Below are 16,141 nucleotides of genomic sequence, written 5' to 3'. Positions count from 1 at the left end.
AGGATGAAACATCTTACTGGCAGTATCTGTATATGGGGAAACAGGACAGACAACACAAAGAGAAACTTTTCTTTAACCACCAGGATATCGGTAAATGAGTTTCCTATTCCATTAAGTGTAACTACAACCACCACTTATGTAAAGTGTTGCAAAACTTAGCTTCCCTATTGACACTTAAGAATGATCAGCAAATGCCTAGACCAGACTGCATTTCATCTTTTCCTATACAGTAGTGTGCAAAAGACTGGGATCACCTATGAATTTCATAGCCTTTTCTCATTAAAAAACAAGGTTTCTTTCAAAATTAAGATAAAAGTAAAAGTAGAGATGGTGACACTGAAAGGAGTCTGTAAAGTCAAGCTGCAAGGACATTTCATATTCCACAAGTGCCGTCAGCAGGACATCAAGAAAACGTAGCAAACTGATTCTGTAGAAAACCAGGAAAGACACGGACAACAGCAGACAATTTTTATGATAGGGGCCTGCAAGTAATGATGAAATCAAGGCTCTCAAAACAGACAACTGGCAAATGGCAAAATGTATGAACAGCAAGTGAAAGCAACACATTAGAAAAGTGCTATGTAACCAAGTGTTGGGTGGAAGAGTGCCGAAAACAGTTATGAAAAGTATTTAAAACAAAAAGGACATTGGTGGAGTGTTTTGGCCCCCACTCAGTCTTAGGTAGCACAAATCCAACCAGGCTCACTGTCTGTTCAGTCCATTTTCTTAGGGGATTTGCTAATTTCAGAGCCTTGTTTTTCAACAGAATCATTTATACTGAATTCAAAAGGTGCTCCCCAGCTTTTGCTACCTATACATATGGAAGTGAAATCTACACTATTACAGAAAATAGATAAATACACACTATACTCAAAGGTAAGGTTCACAGTCCTGGTACAGCAAATACTGTAGTACTGGAATTATCTTATTTAGAAAGATACTGCAAGCTAGTCCATTTTAAATACCAACGGGTTTCTTTTACAGTTAATCACTTTTTTGGGAAAATATGTTCAGTATCCAGACCACTTATAACAATGTTTGATGTTTGCTCCCATTTAACTCAATGGAAAACAAACTGACATGTACACAATTTCAGTTGGTAGCAAAGGCATACAAAAATCACAAGGAAGTAAACATAACTTTTTATTCACTTTGACCTTTCTACTGCACTATGTTAGCACTTAACATAAGCATCATTCATAGCTACTGTCCTATAATTACCATTTCTTCTTTTGTACAAACTACAAAAGCCAACACATATACTTAAATGAGGAAGAAAAATGTGACACTTCAGTATTAGGTTTGAAGTGTCTATCTTTAAATCATCAACCTTGTATTGAGCACCTCAAGGAAAAAAAAAAGTATATATATATATATATATATATATACACACACACACACACACACACACACAGCAATCTGCAAAAAGAACAAAAATCAGGAGGTGGACATTCTTAAAGCATTAACAAGCTTGGAAAAGTCAATTATAGAATATGGTAAAAAGAGAAATATAATTACTTGCTACAATTTGGGCACGATACAAACACAATACAATGTTAGTACCATTTACAAAATTGTGTATTTATAGAAACATAATTGCAAACCTGGAGAACAATTAACACATTAAACACTTATGTACAATGAGGAAAATACACCTTGGTCTGAGGGTTTTTTTTTTCTTTTTTTTCTTTAAGGCAATTGATGCAGACATGGACTTTAGTCTCATGTAGCGCATCACCACATGTTTTACTTGGGTTTATCTCATATATAAGACCCACCCACCCTGTACAACCAATTGGCCTCTTTACTAAAGCTACCACTGGGGGGGGGGGGGGGAATGAAAACCACACAGACCATAAATATTTGTTCTGGGTGTTAGACTACAAGAATGAATGCACGCTGTTCAAGACAACTTTTTAAAGACAGATGGGCTTTAAGACAGGTTTTATGTATACTTAGGAGATAGTTTGTATAACTAAGTAGACACCTAACTAAAAAACTAGGTCAAAATTCTGAGAATGAAACAAAACACAACAGAAGGTAAACCAACAACATGGTTAAGAAGTGCTGAATTAAATGCTGGTGAGACCAAACTGACCCTAGACATGCAACACCAACTGTATTTATGATTACATTTATTATTTTAAATACTTTTATTTTATTTTATTTTTTTTAAGTCTGCTGGTGATAGGAGATGGTAATATGTAAAGATAGAAGAGAGATCTAGGGGTTTGTTGTCTCAGGAGAATCAGCAAGATATGCATCGTATCTTACTGATACAGTAACAGTAGTTTCTAAATGGAGAACATGGGATATGGGTCATGGGTCTTATGTTGCTGTAGTTAAGTAGAACTGTGACTGTGTTTAGGAAAGTTGCGCGAAAAGTTTGGCTATTTTCCCAACACACAAATGTTTTCACTTTTGTTTTTCCTTTTCAGTAATGGGGTAGCTCTCTCATTTTGCTCCAACTGCCCCCCTCCATATTTTCTGTTCTATTTTAGAAGTTAAAATACATAATTTTTATTAACAATTACCATAATACATTAAATACCCTTCTTTCAATACCCGGGTTTTAGTCTATTTCAATTGGTGTTTAACATTAACCAATCTCACATACCTGTATTATTTGAATGGCACAACATATTTCAAGGGTGTTGAAGTCATTTTACAATTCATGGCACTCACACTGACAAGTATTTTGAATATATACATCACTAAAGCTTCCAGAATATTTTTTATTTTTTTTATTATTTTTTTAAACAAACTTAACCAAAGAGAATACTAGGTTAGCAGCAGTTATTTGTAATACAATGAAATTCAAAATCAATTCATTTTACTTTGAACAATATGGTAAAGGGATATTAAATTAGTGTTAAAACTGGTGCTACATAATTTGAGTACCTTGCGTATGATTCTTAAAACTGTAACCTGAAGCCTTGGTCCCTTAAGGCTTGCTGAAATGGACTTTAAGTAGCCGCTTAACAGCCGTACATTAAATATTTTCTTGCAGTAAATGTTGCCATAATTATATATATATATATATATATATATATATATATATATATATATATATATATATATATATATATATATATATATATATATATATATATATATATATTTAAATCTATGGCTTAGTAAAGGTCACTCGCTTGCTTTTATTTAAACAAAATCACCTTTTCTTTAAAGAATGCACTCATTACAGAAACAGTTTAGGTGCAGACACACAAAAATGAAACAAAGACAGTAGTGAACATACAAAAAAGGAATAAAATGGCCACGCTGCAAGTACACTTACTAGACCTTATCTTACATACTGTCTTTAGAAAAAATGATATTCTTCCACCTGATATTTAGCTTAAGGGAGCTCAAAAATCTAAATCTGATACAAATGCCACAAAAAAAGAAAGTAGGCATGATATAAAAAAAAGAACAAAAAATCTTTACAATAAAATAGAACCACAGTTATAGAATTATATAGACCAATTAAAAACAAAGGATTGAATAAATGAAGTTGAAGGGGGAGGCGACTTTATTCTTAATCGCCACTTTACATGGTCCTATATTGAGGCTTTGCAGTGATGTGACCCCAGCAGGCTACATACTGGTGGTCAAAACAACCATGGCGGCTAATGCAAAAACGCTATCTTCCACACCAAAATGTGAAACCATAGAGCACACTTCTCACCTACGGGAAGATATAAATGCCGAGTGCCAGATACTTGGCATCTGTGACCTCTCTTGTGCACCACTGTGCTTTTTACTACCCTGAAAGACAGCAGTAAACTAGTTTATTTTTTCCTTTTAAGAAAGCCTTACTTACATATTACCAAATACACAATGTTCAACAGTTTGTTTAAAAATCCTGTACTAATTTGAATTATGCTGTATTTCTATGTTTGTATGTAAACGTTTAACATCTTTCGTTAAATAGACTCGCAATTAAAACAATATGACATTTTTGGTATATACAAGTGTATCATAACTTTGTACGAAGTGTCAGTAACTAATCTGTAGATTTCTTTGCTCCTGTAAAATCAGTGAGTGACAGTATACGGTTAAGCCGAGGACTTTGCTGTGCAAAAATGAGCACAGTATTAACAATGTTAAGGTATGTGTATAATGATTTCTGTTCAGTTTTCAAGTAGCATAAAATGACGTGTAGTTTTCATCATTTGTGCATTTAAATGTTATAAACTGATGGTTCCGTGATTTCATACTGAAGTTCAGTAAAATAATGAACGTAGCATAATTCTGTAACGGTAAAGTCATATTTTATGTAAGAACTGGGAATCGGCATACCTATTAATAATAATAATAATAATAATAATAATAATAATAATAATAATAATAATAATAATAATAAAAGGCCAGAACTAACTCCAATATATTGCTGCTACAAACCTTTTATGGAAGTGCTCACTACACAATCGTGTGACTGAGTTGGAGTCCAGTCTGTCGTCTTTGACTTTGGGCTACGTGGATCCGTTTTTTTTTGCTGCCCAGGTAATGGCTGAAATCCACTTTGTTCTCATCTTCTGTTGGTGCATCCAACAGCACAACACACATCTGGCCTTGTAAAATAGAAAGTCTGCGCTAAATGAAGTTGTCTTTGCCCGCCAATGCTTTTTGACCACCAGTATGGCAGCACTGTGCTGTGATGACGTCACATGAAAAACTGTGCATAACTGGAATATACCCTGTGGACGTCCTGAAATATAGCTTTCTATATATCTGATGCATACATATACTGGGACTTCACACTGGTACGTGGTATTACTAAAAGTAGTGGCACTTTCTGGTAACACCTAGCTTAAAAGGCATGTTTTTTGTTTTTTTTTTGTAACAGAGCAGTACTATATAAAATATATATTGCATATGTCAAAGCACGTTTGCCAAGACTCAATGAGGTCATGTCAACTTTCTAAATCATACAATGTAAGTATGTTGATCTACTTTTTTTTTATTATTTATTTTTTTAAATGGTGTAATACGAGCCTCCCAACAAATAATAAAAAAACTGCCATCTCTCAAAGCCAAACAAATTAAAATGCCAATATAAAAAGGTACCTGATTCTAAAAGAGTAGTATGAATAAATCCTTTCCTGTTTAACACTGTATGATTTGACAGGACCAGCCCCCACTATCAGTACAATCATTTATCATGAAGCACTGTTACCTACACGTTAAGACCAGCAATTACAAAATTTCTCTCTCTAGCGCATTTTTTTTTTTTTTTTTTTTTCTTTTTTAAATCAAGTTGAATGTTAATAAAAAATAAAGCTAATCTACATCATAGTCTGTAAATGTCCTGGGTAAGGAGGGGTTCATAGTGCACAGAAAGTATCCCACAGCTCCATGTAGCATCTCTGCAGGGAGAGCTCAGCTTTTTGCAGTGTTCCTATGTAATTTTAAAGGCAGCGAGATCCATCTTTCTGTTCCCTCGTTGAGGTAGAACAAAATATCCCTTCCAAATACTGCAACCCAGCAGCTGAACAAAGAAAAAAAAAAGAAAAAAGAAATAACGCTTTTAAGTTGCAGGCCTGGGTTTACATTTTAATGCCTTCCTGCTGACTGAGCTGAGACAACGTCTTCTTGATGCGTAAAGCCGTCAGCCTAGCTGCTCCATTGGCATACCAACATTCACGCATAATCTTCGCCATTACACGCAGGGCCTGTAAATAAGAACAAAAAACAATTACTTCACTGCCACGTAGGTATGCTTACTTCTTTCATCAGCTACACCTTTAAAATATCCCTTCCTTACACTACTTTTTAAAGCCTAGAAGTATTCCTTTCACACATAGCTATATGTGTCATGCATGTGTAATACCAGATATGGCTGCATAAAGTCCCCACAAATCTCGGTTTCTTCAATTCACTTTGACTTAACTCTTTCGACACTGCAGACCTCTACAGAGGTCTAGGAAAGATAACCACTCATAGCAAACTAGACATTTGTACCGAGCGATTTCAGACGTGAATGTCCAACCCTAATAAACGTACGCCTGACATTAAATATAAATTATTTTCTCTGAGTTACAATAAATGATGAAGATTTCTTCTGTTGTAGTGAATTGATAAGGGTCTAACATAAGTACACATTAAAAAAAATGTATACAAGTCCTTAAACATAACGTATACTTTGATACCAACCCAGCATGGATGAAAGTCAGTCTGTCTGAGTACATCCAAAACCATGGTATTTCTGTTGTGCCTTGTTTGGCATCCCAGACTTGCAGATAAAACAGCAGCTTTATTTGTTGTGAATTCAATATTTCGTTTACATCATATCCAGTCTCACAGTAAGATGTCCCAATGGATACCCAGATACGCGATCGAATTGTCTAACTTTTTGATTTGGGATCCAATGTGTTCAGGCCAAAAATGCCGTTCACAATCTTTCCAAGACTCGTTGGCATCACTCAGCAAGTTTAGCACTGACTTGGAAGAGGCTACACAAGCGACAACGCTCCGAGAAGGATTGTTATTATTTTGTATTATAAATATTGTTTTAATAGTATTTATCATCAGGATTGGGGATGGGAATTTCGAATAGTTTCCTATTTGAATACAGGGTGCAACATTTTTGTGTATTCGGTTACCCGAACTCTGGTCCCTTATGCTCCCAGGATAAAAAGGAAAATGCGTGTGTACAAGCAGACAGCATAACAGTGTAAGCCGGTAAAGTTTAGCCGGGCTCACGAAGTGAACAAACATTGTCAAAAGATAAGATTTCTTCGCTCAATACCCTATTTCCTTAGGCACAAGTTTTTCCTTTTGTTTACTGAATTAAAATACAGAACTCAATGAGCAGCAACGTCACAACGCGTAGCTCTTCCAATTAAAGCAAGAATAGTATAATATTGCGCAAACCACCAAATAATAATTTTTGCTGCAGTGTCGTCAGAATAAAATAACACCTATCATATAGCAACCTAAAAATATTCTACATCTGTTTAATTCTAACAAATAATAATTATAAAATAATCTTAATAGTGTAAATATTTTAATCTGGCCAAAAAAATAGAAAATACATTGCAATAGTTTAACATTACTAATTACAACTAGCCATCAAGTACTGCCATCAGATGAATCTAAATCAAGTTACTTTGTTTATTCAATAACCTGTAAATAATTCAAAACAAGTATACTTGGTCAGTGCAAATGTTGACGTCATTCATTCACAGAAAGTCAACAGTAGATGTTTTACATTGAACTGCAGTCCAGAGTTAAAAAAGAACTCCTTTCCAACTCCAAGTATTTGCATTTTCTTACTAGTCACTGCATTGTTCTGCTTAACATTTAGTATGTCTTTATATTCATCATAATGTTAAATTACCTTTCTAATTTCAATGTTACCCAAGTTTGGATTACTTCTTTTAGCACTTGCTATATACATTATTTTATTTCTGTTCACACATTCAAAGTTCACCGGTGACATGCTCCCGGAAGCTGTTTCACGACTGGCTAGCAACAGCTGCAGAATCTGCTGTGTACAGTCATTACAGAGCAACTCAAGCAGGGATCTGGTAACATTAGCTAAAAACAAGGCAATAAAATTGGCAACAATTTCAAACAGAATACGATTACTGTAGAATGTTGCTCTTACAAGCACTGCATAATTAATTAGGGTAATTATGTTTAATATGCAAATAACAACGGGTTTAAGACTGACATAACACTAAAGCAATAGCATTGAAAAAAAAGGGACGCGTTTGCTTCTACTAGTAGCTAATGTAGAAGGTTTTTTTGTGTACTTAAATATGTAATATGCTATTCGAATAGTTTTTTTATTTTTTATTTTCATGTAATGTGTATTTGACTACACTGACCCATCCCTAATTAGGCGTTGCTGTGACCATATGGTAACAGCTTAGTTGCGGGTTTGCTTGTGTCATTTGTACCCATACATTTTCAAATCTTGAATACAGTATTTTCATTTTCTGACGAGCACACAAATGTGTGCATGTCAAATGGCTGAACAAACATATTGAAAAGCTTCGTTTAGCCACTTTCTTTTGAGACGTGGGCTCTTTGGTTACCACACACAGTTAGAAACATACTGAAAATAAAAACCATCATGAAAAAATATATAAATATATTGGGCCAGATAAAACTGCATCCAGGCCACCTCCCTCAATGCAGGTGATGGAGGCAGATGAAGGACATCTTCATAAAAAAAATACAATTACTGATTTTATTGCACACCCTCACTGTAAAAGTAAATTTAACCAAATATGGGAAAACTGCCAGTTCCAAATAACAGAACAAACCTTGACATCAATGGCACCAACTAAACAAAACAGCCTCCCTAACTATCAGTAAAATAACAAAATAAATGTATTACTCGCCTCGGTACAAATAATACATACAAGTTTTTGACACTCAGTCCGTAGAATGCTTCCTCCACAAGAACATGCGGTTTGTGTAGCAGGTAAAATAGAAAAGCACTCAGCTGTGCCCCTTACTGCCAATTAAAATGGAAGTACCCCCGGCTGTAGCTAATCACCTCGTTACCTACTCCATAAACATACAGGTTTACAAAACTACTGGCCTTTTTTTCTAAGTGGACAGAGAACTCCTTACTCTGTCTCATTCTATATATAATATAAAATACATGGATGAAGGCTATATTTGCATCCTGAGCCATTCCAGAAAAAAGGCATAATACTGCAGTAGTGACCTCAAAATGGCATATTTGTCTAGAAGATTATACTTGACCTTTAACCCATATTTGACTCCTGTGCACTCTGACCACTTTTTTGGGGGAAAAAAAAAAAATGCTGAAATAAATTGAAGACATCTGTTTCTTGTAACTTTTTATCCTCATCCACAAAAGCAAAACTTGCTACAAAAAAGACTTTTCCTAAAATTATTTGTTTTTGTGAAATGTATAGAAATTATAGATTTCCACTGGTGTATGTAAACTTTTGACTACAACTGTGTAATCATTATATATATATATATATATATATAAGAAAAAAAACACACACACACACACACACACACACACAGAGACAAACTGACAGAGAGAGAGAGGAAGAGGGGGGCGGACTGTTGCATGTCTAGCAAATGTATTACAGTAGTTCATACAATGCTTCCGTTTGTCTGGTTTCAATTCTCATTTGAGGTTCTAGTGCTAGACATGCCTGTCTGAACAAATATTACATCAGTGTTTTGGATTAGAAAGTGGTTTTGGTCATGATTTGTAAAATGGTATGTTTCACTGTTAAAAGCATTAAAAAAAAAATCTTCACACAAGACCATCGAGTCTTATTTACAGTGGATTTGAGAGTTTTAGCATTCAAGTGAGATGCCACAGTGACATGGAATAAAAAGGAAAGGAGCATACACATTACTGGAGCTTGTAGGTCACATTGCTTACTTCCTGCTGCAGCAGGTAGAAGCAGAAAATGTTTACTAAGCAACCTGCAGTGATAAGCCAGCAAAGTCTGGATTCTGATGAAGCTTATCCTTAAACAAACAGTCAGCGAGGAATCATATTTTCTCATCACATTGTGGTATACTACAGATTTAAGAAGACAACAGCCACATACATATTAAAATATACTAGGAGATTTTATTTCAACACTAGTTCCTTTTTAAAAAGGTTATTAATCTGTTTAATTCAGTAAATGTAAATACATATTACACAGGATCCAACCCTTATTGCATTTTGATAATAGGAGGCTGTGTGGTCCAGTGGTTAAAGAAAAGGGCTTGTAACCATGCGGTCCCCAGTTCAGATCCCACCTCAGCCACTGACTCATTGTGTGACCCTGAGCAAGTCACTTAAACTCCTTGTGCTCTGTCTTTCGGGTGAGACGTAGTTGCAAGTGACTCTGCAGCTGATGCATAGTTCACACACCCTAATCTCTGTAAGTCGCCTTGGATAAAGGTGTCTGCTAAATAATAAATAATAATAATAAATAATAAATAATAATAATAATAATAATAATAATAATAATAATAATAATAATAATAATAATAAACAATAATAATAAAATCAGACAAAAAATACAATGTGGTAATATTACTGGTACCGTTTTAGTCAGATATCAGTTTACACACAACTCTAGTGAGACCACGAGTGATACTTGAATAGTTACAGACTACAGTTTAAGATCTCACTGTACATGTATTGTATTTCGCAACGGTACTAACTTGGTCATTAAATCACCAGGGGGAAAACACCAGCAGCATTAATGAAGAGAAGAGTTAAAGGCTGGCGGTATTTAACCCTTACTGCATTAAAGGTTAAGTGCAATGCTGCTTCATTAATTTTGTGTAAACGATCATGATCTCACCAACAAACGATAAAATGCTTTATTACCCGGCTAATGGTGTGCTTTCCTCACCAATGTAAAAAGAAAATAAAAGGCGGGGGGGGGGGGGATTTGTTGATTGACAGGTCAAGCAGTTTAGTAGAAAATAAAAACAAATGTACAAATGCAACGGACAGAAGATTTAGGTCCCTATTTAGAAACAGATGCAACGTTTTATTTTTCCACTTCGTATCCCATAATCAGGGTCAAACAGACTGCCTCTGGATGCAAATTAACAAAACATGGTTGTACACACTGTTGGGGTATCTGCCTCAGTGCCTGGTAGAGGCAGAACTTGAGCGATTTAGCAAACTAGACACAGATGCTGCAATATGCCTCAGATCACATATTTTAGATGTGATTAGATTCTGCAGTTGTGCAATTTTGTTATAAATAGACCTTTTTTATTGTGCTATGTAATTTATTTTAAAACGTTACTGTATGAGCGATAATTAGGTTGGCTTTTTAAAAGGGCTTTTAAGCAACTCCCAATGTCTATTCATTGGTTGGACACATGCTGGATCTGTGCAACCTGCAGTGGCACACCCATAAATCTGGTTTGTTCACAAGTGAATTGATGGCCAATTGCCGTCAGTTTTATGCATATACTTGCGTTTGTGTACAGATTTGATAATTAGGGACCTTAGATAGATTTTTTTCAGAAGTTCTAATTCCATTTCATTAGGTTATTATAACTTGAGAAGTGGTATGACTGATTTGGATTAAAGCATCCCTTCCAAGAAAAGAAAATGAAAGACACACCTCACAACTCTGCCACCGGTTAGGAATGTTTGGCCTGAGCTTCTGCTCACAAACCACTTTCCTCATTTCCTCAACAGACGGATCTGAAGGAACCAGGTCATAATATGGAAGCTGGTAGTCTTCATGAATTCCTAGGTTGAAAATTAAAAAGGTACAGTAGGTCAAAATACATTCAACATATGTATGCATGGGAGGGTTCAGTGATGTCCAGATTTTTTTTTTTTGTATAAACACATTGGATGATGCATAGTCTCCATAGTGATTGGGTGGTGGGTTTGAGGACAGTTTTTAGAATATTTTGAGTTCATTAGTTCAAATTTCTTAAATATGCTGCTTTCTGGAGACCAACAGCCCCAGTTCTTTTGTTTCAGTTTTTTTGCAGACAAAAAAAGAAAGACACAGGAGTACTTTAAGCATTAGTTACAAAGCAGCACCTGGTTAAACAACACATCTACAGCGCTATACATCATCATGTCCCCAATGAAAAGTAAACACACCCACACTGTGATAGCTTTAATAAGAAAGACAATAGATTTGAAAGATTAGTAAACTCAAAACTGAGACTACAGATATTACAAGTTATGGTTTGCCAAAATAGGTTTAATTTTAAAATCACAAAATAGGACCCTCTGGCATTTTACATATATTTTATTGACAGAAATGCACTAGAGTCAAATGCACTTGGTTTTCTCAAACTTTAACTGTTAGAGCTTTTGTACAGACCTTGTAAAATATTTTTCATTTCTAAAACAGTGTCAGAATGAAGCACAGACATGCCCAGCCAGGTTTAGTAGAAGTCATCAAGATTTCAAAAGGTCAGGATTATTTCTGATAGTTCAAAAGGGCAGCTGCAGCAAGTGCTGTGCAACCAAAATCTTTCTAGATTCCAGAGCTGAATCAATATATTACGTACCACCAATCGAGCACCTCCGTGCTATCTCCCAGAACACCAATCCCATAGCATAGATGTCAGCCCTCTTAAAAGACTCAAAATGTTTCATATTGATGGAATCGTCAAGGACTTCTGGGGCCATATATCTGTTGAAAAAAAAGTTAGGCAAGTCAGAGTGCTTACATTTTTACACCACCTTAAAAGCAGCTTTGAGGCTTTAGAAAATGCAGACAGTCAAACATTTAAAGAAAGTAATCTCGAAAGCAACTGTTACAATGCAGAGGATGAGTTGGCTCTCTTTTGCAATTCTCTTAGTCTGTTTAAGGGTCATTCTAAAATCAGGCTGATGTAGCATCCTGGTAGCAGTATCTACCTACACCACTATAAACCGAGAGCTCTTGCTAGTACAACACACTAGTAAACATTGGATGGGGTTTTCATGCAGTTTAACAACTCCCAAATTCTCTCTCCATTGTCATGATAATGTGACGTAGCGTGTACATACGTCACACTATAGGAAGTGTGCAGCCAAAACATGGTATGGCTAGAACAATCTTATAACAATTGTAAGTCGCCCTGGATAAGGGCGTCTGCTAAGAAATAAATAATAATAATAATAATAATAATAATAATAATAATAATAGAAAGCTGCACAAATTGACCAAAAACGACGTTTTTTTTTTTACATGGGAATAGGTCTGAAAGGAATACCTTATTTTCACGAGACTTCAACAGTGAAGATCCCGTTTGTGATGTAACTTTGTGTAACTGTACACTTTAACTAATGGCCATACCAAGCAACCCTTTGACTACCGAGACCTGCTAGAATAGCCCTAGCAAGAGTCAAAGAAAAAGCATACAGTACAAGGGGCTCACAGGCCTGTTCATTCAGTGTTTTTTTTTTTTTTTCTTTTTTTAATTTACTGGAATTTATTTATTCAATGTTTAAAATGATTGACATTTGACTCATAAAATGATAGTGCTTTTATAGTTGATGTTTTATAAGCAAGGCTATAAAACATATTACAAAATACCAAAATGTAACCTTTAGCAATAAATAAAATAAATAAATAAATAAATAAATAAAAGCTCTTTGCAAAGCATAGAAAGATATTTTTTTCATCCTTTACGCATTTGTTATCTTCATGTTTGGTCACCAGATAGCTGACTGCTTTAAGCCTAGACTTATCTGACCCTTAGCAATTAAGGTGTAATTCATTGTACACTAGCCTTAAGTAGCATCTATCATGGGTACCTACCAAGGACAAAATGCAATATGGGTACCTACCAAGCCCAAAATGTATTAATTAGCGTAGCTGTATTGCTACGGGCTACCAATAGCACCAGGCTTGAGCGACCATAGAGTTTAAGTAAAATCTCTGAAACCTAATTCTTTGAGCAAGATTTATTTTTAGTACAGCAAAAAAATAACAAATGTTGTGTAAGACTTGCATAACCAAGTTCCAGACAGTTACAAACATGTCCAGGTGGATTAACATCTACTGAGAAATGTGTTGAACTTGTATGGACACCGGTGTACTGGATCAACATCAACAAAAACAAAATATATAACCACATTCTACTGGAGAGAGCCTGTCCCTGTGGAATTCAGATTCAGGTATATAGGGCCCTATGAAATCAGCGTTAACAAGAACACAGACGGAATCAAAAGAACAAGGTATCCAGTGCTGTACACAAAATACAATTACAAAAAAATGCATATGGCTGTAGAGCATTAAACTTGACATGGGAAAAATGTGACACTTAAAATGTGCACCCATTTTGTACAGTACAGGGCAGGCAGCTGTAGCTACCGTGCTGCAGGGTGGGCATTAAACTACGTTGCTGGTCGTTGCAGAGCAGAGTGGGTTTTTTCATTACACTGCAGGTGAAGTTACCTCACTAGTAACTTTCAAAAATGCCTTTTACAACTGGAAAATCCACAGCTAAAAAACTTAGAAATTAAAAACTAAGTCCCTAATGACATCTGTGATGTTCTGCAAATGCTGTCAACATTCAATTGACTGGACCCGAAAAGATACTGTACCTGCAAAAGATCAAAATCCATTTGAACAATCGCATAAAGTATAAAGAGAATCAGCGAGGCTCCCAAGCCAAACCACCATCGCTGATATTATGAAATCTGCAGATAGTGTGTGCGCCGAGGCAGATATCCTGCTGGAATATATTTACAGTATACTGCATAACGATTTGTTGAAATTGTACCTTTTCTGTCAAATCAGTAATTTCTGCCATTAAAATAAAGTTCTGATTAAAGATTTTGCACATAATTGTTAGGCTATTTAATTGTTATCACTATATCAGACAAACAGAATTTTTTTACAAACAGGAAAAAACAACAAAAACAGACGACAGTTTGCCTATGATTGTGTGGCAATAATCATAACATTGTCCAAGGAGTGCGGGAAATTGACGAACGCTGTAAAACACGAACAAGGACTGGAAACTCTGAAGATTTTTTTTATGTTTTTTTAATTGAAAGATGAAGTCTGCTATAATACTGTCAAGCTGTGTGGTGGGTATGATTTCTACTGCCTGTGACTCGCCCATGTTTGACAGGTAGGACTGCAGTAGACGAACATCTAAGACCATTTTCTTTATGGTGTGCAGATTCTCTTGCTTTTGGACAAACTCCAGTCTTTCTTCGGTCGTACTGTTCTCCTTTGAGAGAGCCATTATTTCATGTAGGTTTTACTCAAGAGGGGAGTTTGCTTTCGGGTCTAGACAACGGTTAGACAAAGCCGGCTCCGCTCTGCGCGAGCCACACGTTCTGATGTGTTTAAATGATAAGCCCAACGATGGTATTATTGGCTCTGAACGATAGTATTATCACTTTACGTTCAGGGGTATTTCAAAATTGTCTGGTATGATGCACAGTAGTATTATTCAGGTCTATCCATATATTACAGTAGGTTTATAACAATTTTCTTATGGAATGTTGGTATTTTATTTTATTTTTTTTATTAAATTTTCTTGTATTTGTGTAACATTATGTCTGGCAGGGTGCAGTTGCGGTTCTTCAACACAACCTAAAAACTTTGTGGCAACCCAAGAAAGCTGCACGATATCAATTGTCAAACAAGGCCAATAAATATACCCTCTCGTATTTTATTATTAAAGAGTACATAAGGACCTTTTTATTTTATTGTGTTACATGTTCCCATGTGTTGCTACAACTATTTACATTAGGTGTGTGTCATTTTAATTTATTTAATTTTACAATTTGACCACTTTTAACTTTTAAATTGCATCCTCCTGCTCACTGGTAAATCCATCCAGGAGGATGATGGGAAATGTAGTTCTCAGAGGTCCATGCGGGTACATGGGAAGCCATCTTGAGGCAGGGAATGCAATTTAAAAATGTGGTCAAATTAAAAAATTCACACACACACACACCTTACGTAAATAGTTGTAGCAACACATGGGAACATGTAACACAATAAAATAAAAAGGTCCTTATGTACCCTTTAAGTGGGTCATTTGCATTTGGAAGGAGAATTTCTCTTCCTAAAGAACTACATGAAAACCCAAAATTACCTGAAAAGTACTTCCAAAATACAGTGAGAAAAAGGTGAGACTTATTTATATTTTTCCATGGAAACCCCGCCATTCTGAAGGAACAAATTCTTAAAGGAACCAGCGTACATCACGTCTGTGGTAATTCATAGTATATATTGCTACTGGGCAGCAACCCTCACCCCCCCTACTTAAACCAGCTTTTACATGGTTGAAGTTTTGAATTAAGATGTACATGATTCAAGAGGACAAGCAGCAAAAAGAACCACATACATGTAAATTACAAAGACATGTATTGTTACCTTTTTGTTCCCACTCTGTGATTTGGAGCAATGTCAATCGTGTCTGTAGCTGAATCGTGTCTTACTGCCAGACCTAAATCCGCTATGCAGCATGTCCCATTCTTTTTTACCAAAATGTTTTTCGACTTTAAATCTCTGTGAGCAATTGCAGGTTTACCTGTAAAAGAGAACCAGAATTCAGAAAGGTGATATCATAATATCAGAATGTATTCTTGACATCATTATGCACATTACCTACAAACTCTTGAATGTGGTACACAGGATAAAGTAAGATATTTGAGTCACTCCAATCTAGTGTAACTTTAGACACAACACACACC

The 16,141-nt window shown here is 35.5% G+C and overlaps 1 protein-coding gene across 1 annotated transcript in view; it reads right to left on the bottom strand.

Annotated features, from left to right (window-relative positions):
• Window positions 1–1,130: 1,130 nt before the first annotated feature.
• LOC117394350 (TGF-beta receptor type-1-like) overlaps window positions 1,131–16,141 on the bottom strand; it is a 35,631-nt gene continuing 20,620 nt past the window's right edge. Inside the window, exons 6-9 of the mRNA XM_033992523.3 lie at window positions 15,822–15,978; window positions 12,004–12,128; window positions 11,091–11,221; window positions 1,131–5,675 (exon numbers count right to left, since the gene is read on the bottom strand). Coding sequence (XP_033848414.3) covers window positions 5,550–5,675; window positions 11,091–11,221; window positions 12,004–12,128; window positions 15,822–15,978 — 539 coding nt within the window. The 3' untranslated portion in view covers window positions 1,131–5,549. The remainder of the gene's footprint in view (window positions 5,676–11,090; window positions 11,222–12,003; window positions 12,129–15,821; window positions 15,979–16,141) is intronic.

Source organism: Acipenser ruthenus, chromosome 3 (genome assembly GCF_902713425.1).
Source record: "Acipenser ruthenus chromosome 3, fAciRut3.2 maternal haplotype, whole genome shotgun sequence".
Classification (NCBI taxonomy): Eukaryota; Metazoa; Chordata; class Actinopteri; order Acipenseriformes; family Acipenseridae; genus Acipenser; species Acipenser ruthenus.
This window is presented reverse-complemented; position numbering and strand designations above follow the sequence as displayed.